This window comes from Zootoca vivipara, chromosome 8, assembly GCF_963506605.1.
Source record: "Zootoca vivipara chromosome 8, rZooViv1.1, whole genome shotgun sequence".
NCBI lineage: Eukaryota > Metazoa > Chordata > Lepidosauria > Squamata > Lacertidae > Zootoca > Zootoca vivipara.
The window spans coordinates 37,133,694-37,151,946 of NC_083283.1; the positions used below are offsets into that span (position 1 = coordinate 37,133,694).

The following is an 18,253-nucleotide window of genomic DNA, read 5'->3' on the forward strand; positions in this document are numbered from 1 at the left end:
AATGCATAAATAAATTATCCAGTTACATCACCTAATTATATACTGTGGTTGGAATTACAGATAGATGTACTTGGAACATAGAACAATATATCCAACAAGTTTTCATGTGTCCATCAGGGAGTGGTTGTCAGTAGGGCCAATGTCTTAATGGGTGTGTGTAGGATTGCAGTTTTGGATGGATTTGAGCTACAATATAATCATACACCAACCTCATTTGGGCAGCTGAATTTATTTTTTTAATACATACAATGTATAATCTTATAATCAAAACACTCAGGATGACAAATAGGGATTAAAACCAATAGCAAAAAATAAAAAATAAAGTAATCAACAACACACCATTATATATATATACATATATATTAAAAAAGGAAAATTGGTTTAGAATGGGGCAGGGAGACATAGTAGCAATAATTCATTATGAACCTCAGGGCAGAGGAATAAAATTCAGTAGTAGAACCAATGTAGAACATAATTTAAACAGCCTGAAAAAATAAAAAGGTATTTGTCTTGCTCCAGAAAGATATGAAAGCAATTGTACGGTGTGCATCTCTGATGATGGCATTCCATGGCCAAGGGATCAATTCCGAACAGGCTTTTTCACACAGTTATGAGATCACTATCACTTTGATGGAGCCTTGCATGGATTAGAAGGCTGAAAGTCCAGCTTGCGTCACCACAACCAAAATCAACTTACAAGTGGCCAACAGGTATGGGCACAGTTCCTGCTAATTTTGACCTTCCTATTGCTAGTCTAGGAAGGGACAGGATCTTCCTTATGTTGGTTTCCATTAGTGCAGAACATTACTTGAATCCAGCCCAATGACTTTGATAAGACAGGAAATTGGGGTTTGGGTTTTCATTTTAATCATTAATTCACCCACTTCCATCTCAGGCATCAAAACAATTCTTTTTGCTCTAGCCTTTTGAATGCCCCCTTCCTGTGAACCTTTCCTCCCCCTCCTTCTTTGGGTGACCTTCTCTCTTTCCTTTGCTGTCCTTTTTTCCATTCTTGACTTTCTTGCCCCAATATCTCATACTCTCCCTTCCTATGCTTTCCATAGCACCCCTCACACTATTGCTCTTTTGCAAAACCAGAACTTTGTTTCACTCCTAGCCTACCCTTTAGAATCGCCCCCAGTCTCTGGCCTGCTTTCTTTTGATTGTTGCCCTAAAAGCTCCCCCAACATCCCACAAAATCACTAAGCCCTCTTTTTCCTCTGGGAGCCTCATCTTCTCTTTCCAGTCAACACATTTCCTTCTGAAACATCCTACTGATGGTTATTTTCGGTTCTGGCAGATATATGTGGAATGAGGGCCAGCCTTCAGATACCAAGGCTTCAAAGCACAAAGGGCTTAAAAGGGCCATATGCCTCTGGTTCGCCACCACCACAACAAGATGCTAGACTAGATGAGCTATTTTCTTGTGTTAAAGGTATAAAGGGATCCAGCGAAGATGACTAGCCCAAGTTGGTATGTTGTATTGACTGAAGTTTCTGGCCAGTTTTCAAAGGCTGCCTCATATAAAATGCATCACAGTGATGCAAACAGGAGGTAACCAGCACATGGAACATTGAATCCAGACTCTCTGGCCAGGTAGGACTTTACCTGGTACGCCAAGATGGTATGAGCAGAAGAGCAGTGCTACCCAGGAGTAACTTGGAAAGAGGGATACAATGGTTCATGGTATGAAAAGGTGCCCTGAGCTCCAGGAGAATCAACAGTTGCACTCGTCTCTCTCCCAGCAAAAGACCCCCACCAGGGTGACCCAGGCAGTTTCAATGCCAAAACCAGGCCTACACTCCAATTGAATTGGATAAATAAGTTTTCCGCCGTCAAAACAGCTGGCAAAAACTCAACTCAAGCACTTTTCTTAGAGTGCAAGGTGCAGTTTCTGTGCATTACCCATTTTAATGTATTTTAATCTTTGTTGGAAGCCGCCCAGAGTGGCTGAGGAAACTCAGCCAGATGGGTGGGGTACAAATTATTTATTTATTTATTTATTAATTAATTATTATTATTATTATTATTATTATTATTATTATTACAACAAAAGAGAAGCTTGTATAAATAAAAAAATACCGCAAGACTGTTAGGGAGGAAATATATACATTTTCAAAAGAATTTTACTATTAACTTGGAATCTTATAAAATCGTTCCAGCAGTGCTCTTTGTATGCTACCTGGCATTTTTTGGTGTTTATGTCTGAGATCTTCTATTGCAGTCTTTGTCTGAAAAAAAATCCAGAAAATAATATGTTTACTTAATTTTATATAACCCCAGGAAAACATATAAATGCAAGTGTATGTTTAAAGTATTTAACCCTTCTACACAACGGGGTGGCTGTGGACCCTAGTAGGTCCAATTTTTAAGTAGAGCTCTGTCACTTAATAGTCCAATTCTCAGAGGTCATGTGTCCTGTTGTGTTCCATCTTTTCTTCCCTCCCTTTCATTTTTTTTTAAAAAAAAGCAAATTACACTTAATTTATCAGCAGAGCAATCCTAAATCCAAATCTGCCAGATGGAGAATAGCATTGAAGTGCCCCTTGTCCTTCGATCTAATGATCTACCAGTGGAGAACCCATGTTCACCATATATTCTTGTTATTGTTATCCATTTATTTATACCCTGCCTTTTCCCCTGACAGGGACTCAAGATGACTTACAGGTATCAGAAAGAAGCAATTAAAAATTGATAGAATTAAAACTCTCTGTATCTCGAATCTATTTAAACCATACAGATAATTACAATAAAACCAGCATGGCACCAGCCCTTTCTTTCATTAAAAGCAATCAGTTTCAAAAGGCCTGTTGCAATGAAAAAGTCTTCATCTGCCAGCAGAAGTACAACACTTTAACTTTCCTAGGGAGGTAGTTCCAGAGTCTGGGAGCAGCCATCAAGAAGATCCTCACCTGAGTCCCTACCAAGCAGACCTGTCAGGGTGGCAGGACCAGGAGAAGGGTTTCCCCTGAAGATCTCAAAACCCAAGTTGGTTTGTATAGCGGAAATACAGTCAGCTTGGAACTAAGCCACTTAGGGCTTTATAGGTCATAACTAGCACTTTGAATTGTGCCCAGAAACAGATCAACAGGCCAGAGGAGCTGTTGTAGCAAAGGAGTTGTATGTTCCTGCTATACCCGTGGAAAACTCCATTTGCATAGATGTACCACCAGCGATCTTCCAGCGGTAGCTGTCATTAGGACCTGAAATGGAATGTTCCAGGGAAGAACCTCAAGCTGGTACAACTAATTATCTTCTCACTGAAACCAAGGGACGCAGGGAGGAAGACACAAGTGGGGTGGAAGGAGGTAAGTTCAACACTACCCCACTTCCCAGCCTGGTTGCTCCAAGCCAGCAGGCCTTTAAAAGTGGCATGCCTCTCTCCACCCCTTTCTACATAGGAATACACACCAGGATGCCTAATTACTCCTACTGAAATTAATGGGAAAGTGAAACTAACCCCACAACCTTTCAAAATAAACTTGAGGAAATATTTTTCCCACTACAAAGCACACTGGAGGACACCCTCCCAAGTTTTGTAATCTTCCCCTTTTCTCAAATTCCCGGTGTGCACAAAAGAACACATCAGAAAATGACAGAAGAGGCCCACTGAAACCCAGGAGTCAATTTAACCATAGGTTAATTCTGCTCCACTTTCTCTGTCTTCAGGCAAGTGTTGATACTTTCACTGTGTGAACCTGCAACACTGGTTTCTTATCTATAATGCTCTTATAAAAACCAAAAACCATATTAGGCATTTAGGGTACGCTGGGTCCCTTCCATTATTTTCTATGAGCCCAGTATTTTACCTCAGCATTTTTTGGCCACTGCCATTTTCTCTTCTGTTGAGTCCAATATTTCAGCAATGCATCTCTTCTGTTTTCTTCCCCAGGACTTCCTGATACTCCAGTGAGGAGTTTAAGTGCACACCTATACATGTCTACTCAGAAGTAAGTCCAGCTGAATCGATCTCAGGTAAATGGGTATAAGATTGCATCCTAACCATGTAACCTTATGCATGCCTACTGAAAAGCAAGAAACACTGAACTCAGTAAGATGTACATCCAGAAAAGTGTGCATAGGACTGCACTCCCAGAGTACTACATTACGCATATGCCTTGTACTTTAGAACACAGGTATTAATAAAACCTAGTACACCAAACTTACCTTTTCAACTAGTTCTTCAACTGTTATATTTGGATCGTAAGGAATGGGATCTCCTACATAGGAGCAAAATTTTACTGGAAACCCTCCATATACAGGAACAATTGGCCAGCGGGTACGTTCATACAGCCACTTAAATGGCCCTGTGTGTAGAAATTTTAGAAACTCTCATTTTTAATATCCGGTAATATGATAATAGTCTTAGGAACGAGAAGAAGCCTTAATAATAGATGAGCAAAGGCCATGCAGTTGGTGCTAACTGTGCAAAAAGTATGTCTAAATTATCATGCACAATAAGCAGCCTCAATCCATTGTATGATTATACATATTTTAAACCTCATGGATTTCAATGTGCTGATGTGTGCATAAATACGTACTAGACTACAGTACAAGTAAATCCGCATTACCTGGCCATGGACCAGGCACAACTGGACACCTAAACAAATTCAAAGAAACTGAAGAGGAAGAACCACACAAACAGAGATGGAGCAGCTAAAGGAAAAAGAGCTAGGATAAGACAGTGTGACGCAACGCAGAGGATGCATGACAGCATAAAGTTCAAGATGACAACAAAAATATTCCAGGAGAAAAATTCTAAACACAATTATACAGAAGTCCAACTGAAGCCAGTGGAATTTACTTATGTGTAATGTGTTTAGCCCTAGGGCATAAGCTGATATGGGAAGATGCAAGGGGAATCAATCTTACATATTTTTCCAAGTGTTCTGTATCCTTCCCGAAGATTTTTTGTAAATATAGGGATGATAGGCTGAGAAAGGTGGGAGAAAAGTAGCCACAATTAGGGCAATAGTTCAGCCTCCACTACTTAAATATCCTGTATTGATATCATAGTTATCCTCCATGCACAAAAAGGATATCATCTCATGGATGTTATATCCATGTATAAAGAAGGTGTTGTATGGTAAGATGCCACAATTCTGAAACCAGTTTTCCAATGAAACTTATCACTTCACCTATGTCTCTCAAAATTTCAGCATCAGTATTTTAAGCTCATTGAATAAACTGAAATCGACACATCTCAATGTAATGATGAACTATGGTTTAATCCTTACATTAATAAGCTTTGGCTTTTTGCATTATAATAATTTTAATAATAATTAATTATTTATACCCTGCCCATCTGGCTGGGTTTCCCCAGCCACTTTGGTGCATCTGCGAGATCAACCAGAAACTTTCACTTCATTGTCAAGAAATCTTTGAACTATGTTTTATTGAAACAATGTTTGAAGTTTAACTAAACAGCTTGCCAATTTCAGGCATAATGCTACACTGAAGTTTGTTTAAAATGAAAGCAAAGCTTCCAGTCTCCCCCTCCTAGTTGCACTGGGGAAGGGGAAGGACAAGAGTTTGAGACTCATTCACATAGTGATAAAAGCAATGTCACTGCCAATGAAAATTAGAGAAAGTTACTCAGCAATTTAATACTAAGAAAATGGGTGGGAGAGAATATTCATGCATCTGTTTGCCATTTTGAAAAAAGGAGGGGATTCCCTTTCATTAATCATCCCAGGGTGCGGTCTGGAGGCACAAGAGCCCACCACCTCGCTGAAGCTGAACTGATGTGTGCCTGGCCACCACCCGGGAATCACATGGGCGCCACCCAGGGTTACACGGTGAAAGAAAGGTGGTATAAATAAATAAATTATATTTCTTCAGCTGTCGTGGGGCATGAGCCCAAATATATATTTTTTAAAAAATCTCATTGATTTCCAGTGGGAAAGAGTTAACTCTCATATCTTTAACTCTCTTATTAAATTCAATGGAAGGTAAAAGTGCCTTACTTTAACTAGATTGTGCCTCTTATTAGGAATTGAGCACTGGCAGTAATCAAAATGCAGAACAGATAATTAAATAAATAATAAGTGAAATTCTATTAATTTATATACCACACTTCACCCAAAGATCACAGGGCGGTTAATCCCTAAAACCTAACAAGTTTTTTGAAGTTAGAAAATATCAAGTGCATAAGACAAAAGGAAAAATCTTTGCTTCAAGGATCCAACCCCCTCCCCTTTGGATCATGTTAACGTATTTTACCCTCCACAAGTAAGTTTTACTTCCCTTTAAAGTTAAATGCATCTGGTGCCTAGGCACTGCTGGTCATTGTCCTACTGAAAGGTTGTAGCCTTTATCCTGTTACCAGTGTATCAGGTGGAATTGTCCAGCAGATGAGATTTCCCATCCCATGACATGTCCAGACAACCTGCCAGTATTTTCTCACCACACACGGATAAAACAGTTGTAGCGTCACTGATCTTTCGAAAGGTTCTCTTATGGCTTTGCTGCAAATGCATTTTCCACAACAAAAACCAGAAACACACACTTCAAATCTATAGCATCTGGCCACTCACCACTTTTGCATCTCTGGCCACGTGAGCAAAGCCCTTGCGGCTACCCCACAAGAGACTGTAGTTTTCATCACTAAAAAGCGCTTCTCGGGCTCCTCCTGGTAAGACTCCAAGTAAGTATCCCTTTCTCAGAATTTCAACACATTCCTCTCTTCCATCATGTGTAAGGCCATGTACTTTATAAAACAGTTTGATACCTGCAGGAGAAATACTTTGTCCATTTGTGTTTCTGAGCATTACATTAATTCATCCATGCAAACATACATGCAGCTTGTTGCACATCCTTTTTTGGAACACCAAAATCTTTATATACACATTATGAAACCAAAGCTTGATATATTATTCTCCCAACATCTAACATTTAATTTGAAAGCAAATCTACATGCCATTCATGCAGCCTGCCCCTATGTATGTATCTTCAGAAATACTGAATCCAATAAAAGTTACTCAGAATTAAGGGCAAGTTCCAACATAGCATAAGCAGGCATTCAATAATGTGAAGAGGCTTCTCCTTCCTCAGCTGTACAACCTCTCATATACCCCCATAATTTGCTCTGGAGGATCAGAGGATCCTCTGAAACAGAATTTATGGGCTTTTCGGGGGCTAGAGAGGTAGACAGGAAACCCAAAATCCATGCACATAATTGGATGTCATCTTACGTTTCCAAGGTTTTCAACCTTAGATATTGCAAATGGATTACCAGGGCTTAATTATGCATACTGTATAACAGTGTTCTGAAATGTGTTTTTATAAAGGCATTTGATTCCAATGTTTCCCTTCCTTTCATCCATGGCAAATGTATCAAACACAGAAACCCACAGTTAATTTAACAGCGAGCACAGCTGCTTCTCCTCCCTAACACATGATCAGTTGTACCTACTCTGTGAGTGCTCCCTAGCTACTATCCTGAACACGATCTTGTCTGATCTTGTCAGCTATGCAGGATCAGGCTTGGTTAGCACTTGGATGGGAGACAGAAAGGGAGCGAGGGAGGGAGGGAGGGGGCACAAGCACACTGACTCCTGCAGGACTAATAGTTACATTGTTCTGGATGGCACACCCCACAACTATAGGCATAAACACAAATACAGAAATCTTTTACTAAACTGAGATTTTCTTTAATAATTGATACTTAATAACTGAGTGCTGAGAACCTGAAACAAATCACTAAAAATAAAATGTGTTCATTCAACATTTACATAAACTAGTTATATCTAAAACATGCGTAGGCAAACTAAGGCCCGGGGGCCGAATTCGGCCCAATCACCTTCTAAATCCAGCCAGCGGACAGTCCAGGAATCAGCATGTTTTTACATGAGTAGCATATGTCCTTTTATTTAAAATGCATCTCTGGGTTATTTGGGGGGATAGGAATTCATTCATATTCCCCTCCAAATATAGTCCAGCCCCCCCCCCCCCACCATGATCTGAGGGACAGTGGACTGGCCCCCTGCTGAAAAAGTTTGCTGACCCCTGATCTAAAAGCTTTCAAGGTCAAAACTTATTTTCTGAAAGAGGCAAACAAAAATATCGCTCTTTAAAATAACAATTTGGGCTTCATGGATGTGGGCTTAACACACACACACACAGACACAGACACAAAAAAAACCAAAGGCAACAAGACTTGAATCTGCACGGGGCATTCAGGTAGTTAGAATACACAGTGGTGCAAGACAATATATTAAAGTTAGGCTTTGAAATTTAGAAAACATAGGAAGCAGATTGTTTAGAAAAGAGTGGAGAAGGAAAGGCATTGGATAAGGAGAGCTGAGAGCTTTCAAAACAGCAATGGCTCCAGGGAGCACAGCAAGTGAAATACAGTGGTACCTTGGTTCTCGGCTTAGTTGTCGAACAAAATGGCTCCTGAACACTGCAAACCCAGAAGTGTTTCGGTTTGTGAACATTTTTTGGAAGCCGAACGTTCGATGTGGCTTCTGCTTGAGTGCAGGAAGCTCCTGCAGCCAATTAGAAGCCGTGCCTTGTCTTTTGAATGGTTTCGGGAGTTGAACGGACTCCCAGAACGGATTAAGTTTGAGAACCAAGGCACCACTGTATCTCTTTGGAGGAGTCCATCATTCGTGTTCTTATTCTATGTGCATCTTTCTAGACTTTTCTTGCAGTTTTATCAGCAGGTTAGCACATCTTGTAAGGCACCTTCTGGGCAGTATACAGTTAATTATTCTTGGTTTGTTGAGGCAAGCAATTGAATCCTTCAAATAACTTTCCAGGAGATACTACATAAAGTGCTAATCTTGGCCTATTTTTTTATTTTCAGAGGGGTAATAAGACACCGAAAGAGCCATCCTAGACACCCCCAGGTTACAGAGAAATCCTAGTCCTTGGGCACATCTGGATAAACCTATATAAATGTAGAAGCAAACTAAAGCCAATGTAAACACAGCAAGTAGAAATGTCAATTATGACATACCTAGAGACTTGACTGGGGGTTTCTAAAATTGCCCCAGAGACTGGCCATTTCTAACAGAGGTCCAGGCAAGATGCATATTATTTCCTATCAAGATACGTTGAAGAGGAACAAACATTCCTCAGCAGTGCAACAGTACTCAGGTATGCCTGTGTTTCAGGACTAGCATTTTAAAATTATGGTGTACATTTTAAAGCTCTGCAACACAATGCACATGCACACCCACTACATTTTACCTGGTATTTTGGAAAAATGGTAATCAACCACTGATTGGCAGAGTCTGCCTGTTTGCAAATAGAGTCTAGATACAAAGTAGAAATAGTCTAGAGGAAAGGCTCCATGGTAAAATACAACAAGCCCTGGTCCTTCTGGTACTTTATCCATCCCGTGCACCTCATAACCTGTTCAAAGCACAGAATACAAGAGTTTTAGCATTGCTTCAATCAAGCCCCTAAGATTAGCAGAAAGCAACAGAAGAAATTGCAAGGAATGTCAAATTATTGCAGTCAGAAATGGACTCCAAATTAATTTTTTAGTCTAACAGTGTTGAGTAGCCTGTATCACCCCCATTTCACTACAGTGACAGCCGAACCAGATGATACTTTAATTGTGCAGTGAGCACCTACATCTGTGCTTAAAAAAAGAATAATAATAATGAGAATAAGGTAAGATTTCCATTGTGGTCATTCCTTTCCCAGCAACGATTTTGACAAAAATCAGCCTCCTAGACAGGTTTGAGCCTTAGGGCATAAACTTCCACCAGTAGCTTTCCCCCCCTACACATCATTGCTGGTATTTTTTGGATTGAGAGGCAAATGCTCATTGGCATTGTGGCTGTTAAGGGACGGATTTAACCTCCTTCCCACATGCTTTGGTCCCAGTTATCACCAGTTCCTGTGCCTGTGATTAATTTCTTTAAAACTCAAGACAGAGTTGCACATTTACCTGTTTCTGCTGCTCACATAGCTGCCAAGTTTTCCCTTTTCTCGCGAGGAAGCCTATTCAGCATAAGGGAATTTCCCTTAAAAAAAGGGATAACTTGGCAGCTATGGCAGCTCAGGAAAGCTGAGCCTGGAGCTCTAAAGGAGCTGTTGGTTCAGGAATGAAAAACATCACCCAAGGCTTATCTAGGTCTAGGACCACAGGGCGGGATGCAACTAACCTGACACTCTAGTATAGGCATCCCCAAACTGTGGCCCTCCAGATGTTTTGGCCTACAACTCCCACGATCCCTAGCTAACAGTGGTCAGGGATGATGGGAATTGTAGTCCAAAACATCTGGAGGGCCGTAGTTTGGGGATGCCTGCTAGTAGAAGCCACCACAAGGGCTTATCTAGTGCCATGTTCTACTTGTTCTACTTCCCCCAATCTACTCTGGAGAGTCGAGAGAAACCCTGGAATATCATGTGTTGGGAGGAGAGGAGGGATCATTCCATCTGGCAGGCAGAAATGCCACATGTGCTGACAGAGCAATTGTAAAAGCCCAACAGTGAATTCCTCTCAGACACTTCACCCCTTCCTGCTTCTCAGCCCAGCCCTGATCAAGGCTGAAGCTTATACACCTCCCAAATAGCCAAAAGTACAGCCAACTGGACAATCTGCCGACAGGTATGAAACTCCTGCCTGGCTTGCCATCTTCCCTGTTCCCATGGCACTGGGTTGTTTGCATGTGAGGGGTGCTCTGAGAGCCAGCCTAGAACTGAAGAAACTGAAATTGGGGGCCTCTAGTCTGGGAATGGGGATGCCTCATGGTCACAGGTGGTGCACAGACCTACTGTTGGGTATCTCCACTGTTCCACCCCTGGAAAGACCCCCAGGCAGAGTGTCATATGTTGTTTGACCCCGAGTCCTATAAAACTGATATAGCCCTTCACTCTTTACTATCATTAAGTGATTGGTATCCAGGATCTACACATGGCCTGAATCATAATAACAATGAGTTTCTGAACCTATGAAACCAATTGGATGCTAACTGTCTGTCAAGAGAAACCAACAACAATCCCCCAGTTCCTATTCACTGCAATGCTGCTCAAAGCTGTGCTGTTTCCCATGTAAAAGTGAAACACACTGCATTTGCCGAGACCCTACATTCATGTAGCACAGGGACTCTAGATGTATCTGGTACACATCTTGTTGTGGTTTGAATAATGATGCTTTCACTTCCAAGGATGTCAGTACTTTTACTAAATTACCATACCATCATGTAAAAATAATAATATTTTTTTTAATGATGCATGGAATCTTCATACAATAATGCAAGTCCCTGTTCACCCTGTTCATGTAGTCAAGTACCAAAGTGCCATAAAGAAGAGGGAGAGAAGAGAAACAGGGCTATTCCGTCACCTCTTTGGCCCTTCCTCAAGTGTCACTCATTGGCAGCCACTCTTATCAAGCTACCTTTCATCCCAGCCGGTTACTGTAAGAAATGTAACTGTTAGAACTGGTACTTGACCTGCCTTTTAACTATTCCCTCATCCCCTTTTCCTTGTCTGTTTTTGTCATTTGAAGTTGTATGTCTGAGGAAAAGGACTGCTTTGCTGGTGACTTTTGTAAGCCACTCTGGGAACATAAATAAATGGATGTCTATTCACATTTTCAACTAAAGTGAGTAGATAGATAGCTAGATAGAGGTCTATTCATAATACCCATTTAGTTCAATATGGCTAACTCTCAGGTCAGTATGAATAGAATTGTAGCCTAGTGATACAATCCCATACTCATTAGTAAGCACCACTGAGGTCAGCAGGACATCTTCCAGGTAAACATATAAAGGACTGCTGCCTACACAGTTTTAGGCAAGTCAATAATGCTACCAGTCCACCTTACTGGGCTGTTGTCAAGCTTACTGAGATAAAGTATGCAAAGTGCTTTCAACACTTGAACTGCATGATAAAAGTGAATATTATTAAAATTGATTTCTGCAATATTTCTAACAAAAACTTTAATAAATAATCCTATTACCCAAGTTGTCCCTGCGCAATTTGAAAGGGGGGAGAAAATGGTGCTTACCATGCCACACTGTGCCATACATGTCCCAAAGAGAAAGCACTGCCCTCCTTCCAGTGTCCCATGACTTACTGAGATAATCATCTCCTTTTAACTTAATCTTTATCTTGTAAATATTCAGAAGAAAATTAGAAAGGTAAATACATCCAAGAATGACTAAGACAGGTGACAGTAGAATTATGAATGGTGTTAATATCACCAAGAGGTACACTGTATAGTCTGTGAAAATCCCTAGATAATTATTTGGACACATCCAATTTTTCAGTAGGTCCATGAGCCACGTCACTTCTTCTTGTTCAAAATAAGAAAATGAACTGATCATCTTCTACCTAAAATTTTAAACAGCAACTTGGCCGAAGAAGCAGTTTCTTAATGTTGGCCCTAGATATAGAAAAGAAACTTGTGGTTAATGCAGTGCAATTATCACAGCAGGTGTCACGTTGCCCAGAAAATCAAGGCCATTTTTAGGACTGCCAGGCCAGGAGCATCCCAGACCCTGACACTTCAGTGCCCAGCCCCTGGTGATGTCACAGGGCAGCTCTGCAGATAGAGGCTAATTGGGGAAAATGCAGATCCCCTACCGGTAGAATGTCTATTTGTACCCAGCTGAAATTAGTTAACGGCACACACAGTTTTCTTAATGTTTTGCTATTGTTCTTGTTGATTATTAATTGTTATTGCTAATAATAATAATAATAAACCCAGCTGGAGATTCAGACCTCACACCCGCCATCTGGAAGAGGCCAGGCAGGCAGACTTGGAGGCTTCATGATAATAATAAAATAATAAAAATAGTAATAGTAATATTAAACCCAGCTGGAGATTTAGGCCTTACACCTGCCACCAGGCAGGCAAACATGGAAGCATCATGTCTGACGTGGTTTGTTATCCCTTTTCGATGGTGTCCAATTTCAACAGCCCAGCCAGGGAACGGATGACCGTGCAATGCTACACGTGCCTACTCGCAAGTTACTCCCACTGAGTTCCACGGGAATTACTCCCAGGCTGTGTACAGCACTGTTGGTGCCAACGTTCATGAGCAGCCGTCTTGCGCAAACGGCTTCCAGCCCGCGCCGCGTCCCTCAGGCCCGTCTCTTTCGTTCCGCCTCGCCATCCCTCTCCCTCCGAGCTGGGCTCCTCCCCGCCTCCCTCGCGCCAGAGGCCGCCCAAGCTCCCCCTCGGCTCTGCGAGGCGCGCCCTCGCCGCCGACTCACCTTTCCGCGGCTTCGGATCGCGGTGCTCCATCGAAGGTTCAACTTCAGCATTCCTGGCGCGCGGCGGAGACGCCGAGACGCGCGCAGGGGCCCCGCCGAGTGGTTGCGGCGCGCTTGGGCCCAGCGCTGGTTTATGGCTGGGCGGGGGGCAGGTGGGAATTTGCGTGCCGGTGGACGGGGGAGCCGCAATACAGTGTGACGTTACGCGCCGTCCTCCGGTTGCAGAAGGGGAAGGAAGCCTCTCCTCACAACCAGGGGCAGCTGCGCCTCTCGGCCGCTTCCCGGCTATCCTGTTGCGTCACGCGCCTTTGGCAAATGTCGCCACTGAGCCACTGATACGGCAGAGAAAGGCTTTTTGTGAAACCTAATGTGAACCCCCCCCCCCAACCTCCTACCCGCGCTGGGTTGTACCACTTCAGAAGGCAGGTGGAGGTTGGCATCTTTCAGTGCCCCTTGCAGGGGAAAAAATACCATGACATAAGAAGAGGATTCAGCCCAGCCTTCTCCATGGCATGCTGGTCCCCATCCCCCTTAATTGGCACGCAGCTGCTTTGCAGCATTGAAACATGCCTGCAGCCTGAAGTGGTCCTGCCCACGCAATGTACAGTATTGCCACAGGAGCGGCAGGGCCCATAAAACAACAACTGAGAATAGAGAAGGAAACGAGAGGGAAGTGATTCTAGGAAGAAGTGAATCAGCCCTGTATGGGACAGCTTGTATTCTCCCCCCCCCAGTTCATTTTTATTGGTTTCTTTAGACATACATCCATCATATCACATTGTAACAACTTGGTTTTCCTGTAATTAAACAATATATATTTAAAACATAATAAAGCGGGATGACACACAAATGCATACTTATTTATTTGATTCATTTGTAATCCATTAGCATTTGACTTCCCTCCCCTCCTTACTTGGGTACTCAGTTTTACTTAGTTAACTGCCCTCCTAACACAGCCATTTATTCAGTAACCTAGTTCATTATATTTTACTATTTTTTTCCTTACAGGAGTTATTCTAAACAGGTCAAAAATTTTAATTCTCCATAATGGTCTTGTAGCAAAATAAATGTCCCAGCAGCATTGAGGAATAACAAAAGGATGTTTACTGCTAGCAATAAAGGCTCAGTGGGATAACTCTCCAAAAGCTGAACAAAGCCCAAAGGATGGGGCTTACTTTATATGCATAGCTGTTATCTGTTAAAGCAATACATATGCATAAACTTCCTCCAATCTAAAGTTACAGCACAATACTAATTATACCATGTATGGTCTTTCCTCCATTATGTATTCATTAGGCAAGGAAACAAAGTACTCTCTCTTGTCAAATGTAGACTTTTAGGAATGTTGTTTACAACCTTGGGACTAAAGCTGCTCCCAGCACAAGATAAGGCACAAGGCCTCTAGCCTGGCTAGTTAGCTGAGCTTATAGGTCTCTAGGTGCATCAGTCTTTCAAATATTGTTTGAATATATTCCAATCATTTTGAATTTTTTGTATTGTTTGATCTCTTACCTGACCTGTCAGCTTGTCCAATTCCACATACCGTACTCCATCAATTTGATCAATCAGTCTCTCTTGGTCAGCAAGGTCTCCATTTTCCAATGGTGGCATACATAAATATTTTCTTAAAGTCTCTTGGAATTTCATTCTCAGTGATTCCTAAGAGGAATGCTTCAGGCTTTTTGGGGAATGAGATTTTAAACCTCTTTTTAAATTTGTTATAAATTACCAAAATTCCCTCATCTTTTTACATGTCCACCAAACATGATATGTTGTGCCCGCCACTTCTTTACATTTCCAACACTTGTTCAATTTTTAAAAATACATTAAAGCAAGTCTGCTCAGTGTTAAGTGCCACCTATAGAACATCTTCATATAGTTCTCCTTAATAGTGTAGCATGTTGTGAATTTAAGGTCCTCCTTCCATAATTTCCCACACTCTGACAACTGTATATTGTGACCTAAATTCACTTTCCACTTCACCATAGCTGGTTTTACCTCCTCATCCTTTACCGACCATGCTAATAAAATTTTATACATTTCAGATAGAGTTTTCTAGTTATAAGGTTTTTTTTTTCCAAATCTTGAAAGTTATTGACCAAATCCCTTCTATCTTGTTTGAATAATTCATGTATTTGGTGATACTCTAGCCCAGTGGTTCCCAACAGGTGGTCCGGAGACCCCCAGGGGTCCGCGAGCTATGCCAGAGGGGTCCGCAAGATGCTATTAGAATAAAAAATATATTAAATATATTTCGTATGATAACAGATTTTTTGTTTTGGCCGCTTCCTGCATGAGCAGAGTCTAGCGCAAAACTAGAATTAGATACAGGCAGTAGTTCTGCTGTATGCCGTTAGGTGGCGCTTTACAAACACTACTGTTTTGCAAAGAGGCAGCGTGCGCATTCTACTAACGCTCACCTCCCCAAGATGCTTTGCACGCGTCGGCTTCATTTGTGCGCTACTGCGCAGATACCCTGTCTTCTCCATTCCCCTCCCTCCTCCCTGGCGCGCGCTGTCTCTTTGCAAAACAGTAGTGTTTGTAAACAAAGCGTTGTTTTTCGCGGAAGCTACAGTTCGTGTAGTTAAAAATGGACCGTTGGTTAAAAATATAAAATATAAAAAGACTCTTAATTTGGCTCTCACTTTTTAATTTTAGGATTAGGAATTAATGGGGGTCCTTGTCACAATAGCGGTTGATGAGGGGTCCTCGAGAAAATTTTGTTGGGAACCCCTGCTCTAGCCAGCCTGTAACCTTATTTTTTATCTCGTCAAAATTTTAAAGCTGTAATCGATTATTTTCCTCCCAGAGAATTTATTTATCTGTTACTGACTCGTCCCTCATGTTGACCTTTTTTTTTTTTTTACAGTCATGGCCTCCATTGGTGACAACCACCATGGTGTTTTTGCTCCAAGATACCTAATTTTTTACCCAAACTGTGTATAGAGATCTTCTTATTACGTGGTTCTTAAATTCTCTATGAACTCTTGCTTTCTCGTACCAGAGATAGGTGTGCCAGCCAAAACGGTTATTAAAGCCCTCCAGGTCTAATATATCTATGTTTTTGTAAAAAATCAGCCACTCCTTGATCCAGCATAAACACGCGGCCTCATAATACAGCTTGAGACAACTTGTATTCCAACAATGCTGGGGGTTGGACTAGATCATCATCTGGGTCTCTTCCAGCTCTATAATTCTATGAGCCTGCCCTGTGTTTTCTAAGACAAAGAAAAGGGCTATCACTTTTGAATGCATGCGAAGAAATACATAGGAAACTTAAAGGTAAAGGTAAAGGGACCCCTGACAGTTAAGTCCAGTTGTGGACGACTCTGGGATTGTGGCACTAATCTCGCTTTACTGGCCGAGGGAGCCAGCGTTTGTCTGCAGACAGCTTCTGGGTCATGTGGCCAGCATGACTAAGCCACTTCTGGTGAACCAGAGCAGCGCATGGAAACACCGTTTACCTTCCTGCTGGAGCAGTACCTATTTATCTACTTGCACTTTGACGTGCTTTCGAACTGCTAGGTTGGCAGGAACAGGGACTGAAACAACGGGAGCTCACCCCGTCACAGTGATTTGAACCACCAGCCTTCTGATTGGCAAGCCCTAGGCCCTGTGGTTTAAAATCAGGGCACTTCCTGATTGTCATTATTTCCACTATATGATCACTACCAGATTGTCATTATTTTCAGGTGTATCATGGGGCTGACAGGAAGAGCAGGTCAGAGAGATAGACGCGTGGCTAACTTGCAGTTAGTTTCTTTATCAAAGAAATGAAACAGTACAAGGAAGCGTATAAAGGCAAGCTCCCCCCCCCCCCCAAACAGAGTCTATTATATTTATTAAGTATTTGTTTCACCTGGATTTTGGTCGTGATGGTGTAGGCTGCCCTGTGCATGGGTGTATCCAAGGGGGGCAGGGGGGTAGCTGTCCCCCCAAATCCATTAAAATCAATACAAGTCAATACAAATATGAGGTTCTGCCCCCCCCCTAACAAAAGCCTGCCACCCAACAAAAATCCTGGCTGCGCCTATGCTCCTGTGTCTCTCAGTGACTGGATTTTCAGCCTTCTATTCCATGCATAGGCTACATCAAAATTATGGTAAAGTGATCTTGTAACAATGTAAGAAGGCCTGTTCAGAATTGGTCTTGGTCCCTTGCCTGTGGGATGTTATTGTCAGAGAGGCACACCATGCAATTGTTGTAATATCTTTCTTGAGCAAGACAAATAGCTTTTTATTTTCTTAGACCTTTTAAGCTATGTTTTACACTGGTTTTACACTGGTTCTACTACCCTGTAGATTTTAATCCTCTGTCCTCAGTTTTATAATGAATTATTGCTACTAAGTCCCTCCCCCCTTTTAAAACAATAAACTCCATTTAAAAAGGGGGGAGGGACTTAGTAGCAATTTGTGATTTTATAATGGTGCTGTATTGATTGGTTTTTGTGTTATTTTATTGCAATCTTGCCTGTAAACCAGGGGTCAGCAAACTTTTTCAGCAGGGGGCTGGTCCACTGTCCCTTAGACCTTGTGGGGGGGGGGAGCAGACTATATTTTGAAAATAAATAAATAATAAGGTTCATGTATGATTATATTGCAGCTCAAATCCAAGGCTGCAATCCTACACACACCCATTAAGACATTGTCTCTCCTGCACAACCACTCCTTTAAAAAATGGTGGATGTTAATTCCAAGCACACCTTAATTCCAACTGCATCATATAATTTGGTGATGTAATTGTATCGATAACTGTTTTGTTTACTTATTTGCAAAGTACCAGGGCGGTGTACAGCCTGATAGTACAGAAGAATCCTTTGAAAGTGATAACAGATTATAATGACTGCCTATACAATAAAATTGTACACCTCATAGCTAAACTAGATGGAGTTCAGGAAATCACATGGCACGAGTGTTCTGTTGCATAATTTATAATAGTCTTAAGCGGGGGAGAAAGTACATAGTTTCAAAACATACAGTGGTTGCATAATGATAGATTGAAAAGAATAAAAAATTTATAAGATAAAACGGGTTGTTGCATCTAATGCTAGTCTGACTAAGAGTAGAAATTAAAG

At 41.6% G+C, this 18,253-nt stretch overlaps 1 protein-coding gene across 3 annotated transcripts; it reads right to left on the bottom strand.

Annotated features, from left to right (window-relative positions):
• Positions 1-210: 210 nt before the first annotated feature.
• Positions 211-17,488, bottom strand: LOC118089970 (monoacylglycerol/Diacylglycerol O-acyltransferase). 3 transcript variants are annotated; one of them, XM_035125196.2, is made up of 7 exons: positions 13,180-17,488; positions 11,969-12,346; positions 9,196-9,360; positions 6,537-6,730; positions 4,873-4,933; positions 4,168-4,307; positions 211-2,231 (listed from the first exon to the last, which is right to left on the bottom strand). In XM_035125196.2, the coding sequence occupies exons 2-7, from the start codon at positions 12,285-12,287 to the stop codon at positions 2,133-2,135; spliced, it is 978 nt and encodes a 325-aa protein (XP_034981087.1). In that variant the 5' UTR covers positions 12,288-12,346; positions 13,180-17,488; the 3' UTR covers positions 211-2,132. The 3 variants fall into 3 exon arrangements, with proteins under 3 accessions (XP_034981087.1, XP_034981086.1, XP_034981089.1); XM_035125195.2 differs by lacking the exon at positions 13,180-17,488 and having other exon boundaries at positions 11,969-13,173; XM_035125198.2 differs by lacking the exons at positions 9,196-9,360; positions 13,180-17,488 and having other exon boundaries at positions 11,969-13,173.
• Positions 17,489-18,253: the final 765 nt, after the last annotated feature.

Excerpts from the sequence above, each read along its gene's own strand:
- LOC118089970 (XM_035125196.2), bottom strand. The coding sequence starts at position 12,287 with ATGATCAGTTCATTTTCTTATTTTGAACAAGAAGAAGTGACGTGGCTC. Across the intron at positions 9,361-11,968 it reads GTATGGCACAGTGTGGCATG|GTTATGAGGTGCACGGGATG; the intron begins GTAAGCACCATT and ends TGCTTTGAACAG. Across the intron at positions 4,308-4,872 it reads CAGAACACTTGGAAAAATAT|GGCCATTTAAGTGGCTGTAT; the intron begins GTAAGATTGATT and ends TTCTACACACAG.